At 30.7% G+C, this 8,929-nt stretch overlaps 1 protein-coding gene across 1 annotated transcript; it reads left to right on the forward strand.

The window, feature by feature from the left end:
• Positions 1 to 627: 627 nt before the first annotated feature.
• LOC124531267 (class E basic helix-loop-helix protein 22-like) lies at positions 628 to 2,912 on the forward strand. Its single transcript, XM_047105775.1, has 4 exons — positions 628 to 992; positions 1,536 to 1,632; positions 1,919 to 2,058; positions 2,583 to 2,912. Exons 1-4 carry the CDS (start codon positions 793 to 795, stop codon positions 2,725 to 2,727), a joined length of 582 nt encoding a protein of 193 aa, XP_046961731.1. The 5' UTR covers positions 628 to 792; the 3' UTR covers positions 2,728 to 2,912.
• Positions 2,913 to 8,929: the final 6,017 nt, after the last annotated feature.

Genomic DNA, 8,929 nt, shown 5'->3' on the forward strand with positions numbered 1-8,929 from the left:
ATAAATTAAATCAAAGTAAGATCTTATGGATGCTGGCTGCACGAATGTGCCAGTGAGATGCAAATAACTACTAACATTGTAACATTGTTCGTATTATTGGTATCCAAAATAAGTTCATAAGGACAATATTTTTTATAAACTTAGTCAAGCCTTGTTACTGTTTTATCTCAATGGATCTCAATATTTATTTAATTTCTTATATACATCAATCGTTTTATTTTATTTTCGAGAAGCAAATCGTACACTACATACACTGAATTCAGCTTTAGTATAGTAGCATAATTACAATATATACACATAGTATTTTTTCTATTTTATTTATTAAAAACGATGCATATATGTTTTAAATTCAGAATTCATCAAATTTCGTCTAAAAACAATAATCGTTTCTATTCCAAAAGTTCATTAATAATTTGGAAATAGCATAAAAATTGTCATGATTCTAAATTTAAAAAAAAATAGGGAGCAATGAATACAAGCATCATAGCCGTGATTATATTATAACAATAGACGCACCGATACCGCGGGTCGTGCACGCGCTCAAATAAATCACATTCGCATCTCCGAACAATGCCGCGAGATCAGAGGGGTGCGCACCCCAGCTGCGTACCCCGATCGATCTGTGGACCGCTCCAACTTCTCGCTGCAAAGCTTCACTGTCTGTCAACTCCGTTCCAACTTCAAACGTCCGTCAAAAACAAATTAAAAAAAATAAACGTTATGTATTAATTGAAACTGGCCAGTAACGTAGATATATTTTGTGTTTAGTGTTATGTGTTAGTATTTTCTATAATGGAGGGGCGGAGGACTTGGGATGGAGTGCCGCTGGGCGAGTCGCACTCTCCTCCACAGTCGGTGCCGGGGCGACGGACGCCGTTGGGTGCTGTTGGCCTCGGCGGCTTCTATATGCAAGGAGGCCAGCCTCCGCCTCAGCAGCATTGCTATCCCACTGACGAAAACCAACCGGAACCAGGAACGAGCTACGCTCAAAGGTTAGTTATATCGCATTTACCCATATTATTATTCAGTCATTAACATCATTGTAAAACTGCTAAAGAGGAGTGTTTTGTTATGTTTATACACCGAAGAGCCCATATGATAACATATACAGTAAAAAAATGAATTAAGCAAAGAGTGTTTGAAGAAAAACATTGTTTAAATAATATTAGTTCTATTTACACAATATATACACATAAATTATTAGTGTATAATTATATACATGTTGAAAAAGTACAGTAGATTTTTCTGTTTCCTATAGTCATACATTGTACCCCTTCTTCATACATACCGGACATAGAAACCGATCTATTGTTAGACACCGTACACTCGTACAATCCTAGCACTTGTTACGCTTCGGTACATTGTAAGCCCTGGCCTAATTCTCGCGAGGGTTGGATGTGGTACATGCCGGTCCACTCACATGGAAACACAATAAGTGAAATGAATAAAATATACCAACACTTACAATTATAATAATATAGTACTGTAAAATATATATATTTATGTTTAATAAATTCAAACATCTTAAATTTCAGGCCAATTGGAGAGGGTAAATCGAAACAGAAGATAAGACAAGGAAAAAATGTGAGACTGAATATCAACGCGAGGGAACGAAGGAGGATGCACGACTTGGTATGTACTTCTTTATTTCATGTAATATATATTTTTATTAACATATTCTAAGGTTATAACGTTTTTGAACGCAGTCACAATGTTTAACACAACTGCCGTTGGTACGTGTTGTCCTTAGAGCATGTTCCAGCCGCTTGATACGCTTTTAATCACAATCAATTTCTGTTCCATTTTTAAATTTAGAAACTTCATTTGAATCATAAATGTTGCATTTTTATTTTTTAAATAACTATTTATTAAATAAGACTTTAATCTTTTACTGAACCTTTCCTATGTCTACCTTCAGAATGACGCGCTCGATGAGTTGCGTAGCGTCATCCCCTATGCACACTCGCCATCCGTTCGAAAGCTTTCCAAAATAGCAACACTGCTTCTTGCCAAAAACTACATCCTAATGCAGGCCAGCGCGCTTGAAGAGTTGCGCAGGTATGACCTTAAAATTATTAAAAAAATATATGACTCGGGACTTTAACCAAAAATACCTACGATATTATCACCCACTGATAGCATTGTAGCTCAATGCACTGTTTTTCTTAAAAACTAAACATTTAACGATTATCTATAAGATTGCATGAAAATAAAATAACGCCATTGACGTATTCTATAACACAAAACCTAGCACAAAAATAACGATTTTTTTAGACTAAGTAACTTACGATACCTAATATAATTTAGTTTTTATTTTAAACTATTTTTGAATTGCTACTTAACATATCAATACCAACATCAATAGTAAAAAATTAAAATCCTTGTCGTATAATAAAGATTTGGTGTCAGAAATTATATAAAGCTGTAAAACTTTACATTAAACAGACTCGTATTTACGAACGACGGCAGCTGTAACATGAAAATTGTACAAAGCTATTATGAAACGTAGCACTGTAATAACATACTTATTATAAATATGAATATTTATACGTTTAATGATGATGTAATCTTTAAATTTTCAGGTTGGTAGCTTATCTCCAAGGGACGGCAACAGCCGCTGGCTTCGTTCCCCCGCCAGGATTCGACTTGACCACTCTCCCTGCAGCTGCGAAACTTTTGCAGCCTCCCAATACTGGGCCGCCCGCCCCTCCAGATCCACCCTCTTGAGACCTAATTGTTAAATATGAACCATAGCATAATTCCTCCTAGATATATAATTCTAAAATTATAAAATATTACGAAGTCCATATTACAAGAGTCACATAAGTACTGGAAAAAAGTAATAGTGCATAAAAGTGTTTTTATTATATATTTTTTAATAAAAATATTTTAATAAGCACTTTAAAAATAGTATCTACATTTTTTTTTATTATAAATTAGTAAATTTCTTGAGTTTACTTACTAATTAATAAATTTATACCCGAGTTAAAATTCTGTCACAGAACCTAATTCTTTTTAAAACGTTTCATAAGTATCTAGAAATAATTGCCATGATTTTGTGATAGCAAAAAGAAGTTAAATGAATAAAAAACAAATGAGTTCTTAAAATGAGTATATATTCTACAAATACATGAGGTTGAAATCAGATGAGATTGGAGTAACTGTGTAAAAGATTTTTCTTTTCTAAGTGTAGTTTAAAATAAGATAATCATAAGCGTGTGCTATGCGATATAGATTGTAGTATTATTAAGTTCTAGTATAGTGTTAATAAGTGACGATTATCGTCATGAACACTAATGCTCAGTGTTTATTTTATGTTGATTCTAAGATAGAATTTTTATTATTAGATAATTGCTTTAACTTGCAAGATGGTATATTTACAATGACCAAAGCAATATTCAAAGTATTGTGTACATTTGCTCACGAGTTTATTGGTGCGATCTACAAAATACTTTGCGAAACAAATTGTCTAAAGGTTCATTATATTTAGACCACCTCGCAAGTTCTACGAAGCAAAATATTTTCCCCCCTCTTCATGTAGAGGGGACTGTGAATGCATGTGCCAAATAATTTAGACAGTATTATAAAATTACATAAAAAATGTAAATGAATTATTGTAATAAATTTCATTACACTAATATAAGATATTATTTAAATACAAGTATAATATATAATTTATTTTGTAAGTGGCATGTATATTGCCTTTATGCTAAGATGAAACATCGTGTAGGTATTTAAAAAAATAAAGAAATAGCTTTGTTATTAAAACAAAGGAATAGAGCAACACAAAAAATAAGTAAAAACTAAATTTTTTGCCAATGAATTGCCATTTTCAAACATACATTATTAAAAAATAATTGCATTTCAAAGTATAATTTATTTCCAAAATAATTTAATAATAATATTAAGACAAAAACAAACTTATTTATTTAATGTGTTGACTGACTTAAAGTGGTGTCAATATTACTGTGTCATATATTTTTGTTTTTTCTTCTAAACATTTTATATTATGTAAAACGTTAGATTTAATTAGACGTACTTAAATAGAGTTTATATTATGATTTACAATTTTTCTATAAACCAAAGTTAAATGTGATTTTTATTAGCAATAATCCTTATAAAATATAAGTATTTAATTAATCAATTATTTATAGTGAATTGTACCTATAAAATAAATATATAAGAAATAGACATAACTTGACTTTTAATAATTGAAATTTAAGTATTTTTCTTTTAATTTAATACTTTTGCCACCCATTGCTTTACAGCCTTCTCAAAATATAAGGATACCTACATCGTTATATGGCAACGCTAATAAACAAAACAATTATTAATTATGAATAAAACTGGAAGTATATATATATACTAGAATCAACGTTATAATCATAACAAAGAAAAAATAATAAAGATCTATTTTTGCAACAGATAACATGCCGATAATTATTTCATGTTATAAGGATTGTATTAGTGTTATCTAAAGTAGGCAAAGTACTTGTCTCCCAAATGATCTGGTTTATTGTTTTAGTAAAATTTGATTATTGTGTACATTATATTCATAAGCCGATTGGGCTCAGTACAACAGGTTAATCTTATTCCAAGGTTAAAGGTTCGACTCAGTGGTAAAGGAAAACTACACAAAGAAATCGGCATGTGTTGTTTGAAATCAAAAATGATAAATGAGGCTTTATGCAGATCCTTTTTACACAAAATTAATAATACAACCCTTAAGGTGAAAATATGATTACGATTTTTACGAAGTTTATTTATAATAGTAAAAAATTTAAATAAAACAACAGTTAATAGGCACGTAGCTCCATCTATTGCAGAATTGCGTATCTATTTAAAAAAAATAGGCGAACTTATTGGCTAAGAGATTGGAACCAAACCATATGGTTATCATATTATGCGATAACTAAAAAAACTAAGTAGTTATAATACTTGCCTGTAGATGGCGCTTTAATGGAACCTACAAATGCCACACCCAAGTGCATATATATGCACATTATGTATTGCCATGAGGAAATACGTACATGCATCTATATCCATAGATATAAACTTAATATCATATAACAGGTTTGATGTGATGTGGGCGTGGACTTACATGCTATTAAAATGTAAATAAATTGAAACAAAAAGTGACTACAAACGACAAGAAACAATAATGCAAAGAGCATCGCTTATATATTTGCTTAATTACTTTATTTGCTGTACTATTGATTAAATTTTTTGTAAATCAGTCATTTAAATAATTATAATATTTATTAAAACTATAAATTTTTCGATCGATGTGATAGTATATAGTTTATATTTATTTAATTCTCTCGTTGCGTTTTATATAGACACAGCTATTTGTTTTCTTTTTTCATTGTCGCCATGGTATAAACGCAAAAGGCTTTTCGTACAAGGACGTGACATTTGACCTATGCAGCGACATGCTACCTATGATAGCCTAGACAAATTATAATCTAACACTATAGTTTTAGACGACCATTATCTTCATCTGATAATACTTTATGCTTCTTTATCGTTAAAAAGAACGCTAGAAAATATTAGATAGATTTGAAAGACCTCTTCGTGAAGTTAATAGAAGTAATAAAATAATAATAACCTCAAATGTTATATGGAAAATAATAAATATACCTAAACGTTATTATGTAATACCATTTGCTTTACATGAACTAATGAAAAACACATTCGTTCACCAAACGGCAGATTACCAAGAGCGTTTTAGATAATGTTGTTTCTGATAAGAATTACTTCACGAATACCATTTGATAAATCTTATCAAACAAACTTTCTTTTGTTTTATCTAACGTAGTTTTAATGTAATGGATTTACCTACATGATTAATTACTTGTTAAAAATAAGTAATTTTTTTTGCTGCATTGAGAGAAATAGTTGAATTATACAATTAATATCAAATATTTATATGTATGGATTGTTGCAGGAAATGTTATGTATAGATAATATTATCTCGTCAGACCCAATAAATACTGAGAAATATAAAGATAATGACGTAATTGCTGCAAATGATAATTAAAATTTAATATGTTTCTTTAAATAAAGAAACACGTTTTATTGTATTAGCAAAAACTCACCACTCACATCACATTCTCTATGCACATTTGAAGGGTGAGTGTACATTAAATCTTCGTTTCCAAGGTTTTTGGTACATCAATAGGCAGTGGTGACCACTTGCAATCAGATGACCCGCTTGCCCGTTTATCTATCTATATTATAAAACACTCTTCAAGAGCTGGAGTCGCAGCAGAAAAACCAATCTCGATCCAAATATTATATTGATATTTCATTTGCTTTTGAACACTTGGAATTTTGAGTAGTAGTGCAAAAACTTTAATTAAGAGTATGATACATCGCCTTAATGCCTCCACAGGATGGATAGTTCATTTTTGCAAAGAGGATCACAATTGCGATTTAACGGAAATTAATCCTGATAAGCTACCTTGCCACCTTTCCCCACGGTTATTATTTTCAGTGGCTATTTTTAATTTTTTTACGTGTATTTATTTGCGAATAGTTGTATATTCCCATAGACGCAGATTTAGATTATTTTCTAATTTTACATCCCGCCTTTGTATTGATATTCTATACTCTATAATAACGAGATACGTTTGCGAGAAACCGTAAGTCGTCTAAATTAGGTCATTTAACTTTAATACCACAATAAATGTTATGTAACTCAGAAGCGTCATATGCATATTATGTTGTTTTAGTTTACGTTTGTAATAACATCAGCGTGCTCTGCGAGTAACGGAGGGAAACACCCAAAAGGACACCGCCCAAGCCGAAACTAACATCTAGATATACATATGTATAACCAACAAGCATTATTCGTCCCACGTTAAATCTGGCTGACTATTATTACGGCTGTCATTACGAGTATGACACTTGATGACTTGTGCTGTTTAAATTGATTTTATTATATTTTAAACATAGACAGAACCTGTTTATTATTTTGACGAAATATTGACTAGTTTTTACCCCTACTCTCCAAAATTACGTTTTCACGTACTATTCGCGAAGATACAGAAAAAGATTAAATTTGGTATATCCATGTACTCAAATCGCAGCAAATTTAAAAGCTACCCTTAGCCTTAAATAAATAAATATGTATATTAATTGTAATATTTGCACGTAACCTATATAAGACCTACTGTACAACATACACTTTTAAATAATTTTATTTTCTACAATTATAATTAAGTATCTAAGTTTCCAAACTGTATAGGCTTACAAGCACTTTACAGAATATACATTCGATATGGATTCAGTTTCTTGCCGGATCTTCCCGATGGAAAATATATTGTACCACTTAGAACTGACATGAAACTCAGTAGTTACAAATAATGCATTATATTCAATAATGTATTCTATTCGTCTTTTTTAAAATACTGTTTTAAAAACTAAAAAATAAATTTTGATAATTTTATTACGCATTTTTTAACACAGATTTTTTTAAATACGAAAATTACGTATTAAGGCGTAAAATAGATAATTAAAGATACTATAGCAAACAGATAAACTATTAATATAATTATTGCGGTGGCAAGTTTAATTACTGACTATAAAATTGCAATATTTACTGTTTATAATATTGAAGCAACAGAACGCTAAAACCGCCAGTATTTCATTTTTTAAAGTGCTTTCAGTTCTGACAGCCGGATACCTGAATATTTGATAAAATGAACATTAATCAAACAAGTTTTCAACTATATTAAAATTCATACTGTTTATAATAAACGTATTAACTTTTCATTAATTATATAAAAATATCTACTCTTACTCTTTCAGAAAAAGCAGAAATAAATCTGGGATTCGAGATCAGATATAAATTGGACCTAGACCACCAGAATTACGTGTTCTTCAATGCACAGGTAGCTACGGTATCCAATGAAACACAGCCAATTTCATAACTCTAGTTCTACTTAAAATAGACATAAAAAGGTTTTATTGGCGCGAACCATGCGATCAGTTTCAATAGACTAACTACTTGATCTGTGAGACAGCTTAGAATACAATAACCACCGGATTTAAACACTTAGTCATTTTGCTTGTCTGCGATTACAATAACATGCCTTACGGATTCTACCCGTAAGCAAAAAATATGTTTGTTATTATCATTACTGGAGCCGATATCGTCTAGTGGTTAGAACGCGTGCATATCAACCAATGACTGTGGGTTCAAACCCAAGCAAATGGCACTGAATTTCATGTGCTTCATTTGTATAAGTAATTTATCTCGTGCTCCTTTCATTAAATTCTGCACCATGTCTATCCGATCCAAACCTTCTTAAAAACGAAGAGGACGCCTTAACCCTGTAGAGTTGTCACTCTTCTAAAATCGTAAAAGCTGCTGCTTTACTTCTTTTTAATTTAAAATTAAATTCGTTCGTTATTCGATTTATCAAACAAAATTACATTCAAAACGATTTGCACGACAACCCAAGCACATATAATTTTGTTTTTGTACGAACGAGAAATTAGACAATACGAAATTTGATAATACGAACTGCGTGTGTAATTTGTGATAAAGTTTATTTCGTATACATAGTTTGCAACCTCACGACCGCTGTCTTACTGACCTTGCTGATTATTTACATTTCGTTATAATAGAATGAAATTTCATTGTAAATATTTGTATCATCTTATAAGTTATATACATTTTTTGTATTTAATAATAAAAAAAATCAGAGCAAATGGCTTGCGGTTTCACTGTTACCCGGGTCGTATCTTTATCAGTAAAATCTAACTCCCAACGATATAAATAAATACAACCACAATATCACAAGTAAAAGAAAATTCGAAAGAAGAATCTAAAATTATCAGTATTTCATAACTTATATTATATATAATGTCATTATAATCATAATCATAATCATCTGCCCACTGCTGTCCACTGCTGAATATA

This window comes from Vanessa cardui, chromosome 7 (assembly GCF_905220365.1).
Source record: "Vanessa cardui chromosome 7, ilVanCard2.1, whole genome shotgun sequence".
Classification (NCBI taxonomy): domain Eukaryota; kingdom Metazoa; phylum Arthropoda; class Insecta; order Lepidoptera; family Nymphalidae; genus Vanessa; species Vanessa cardui.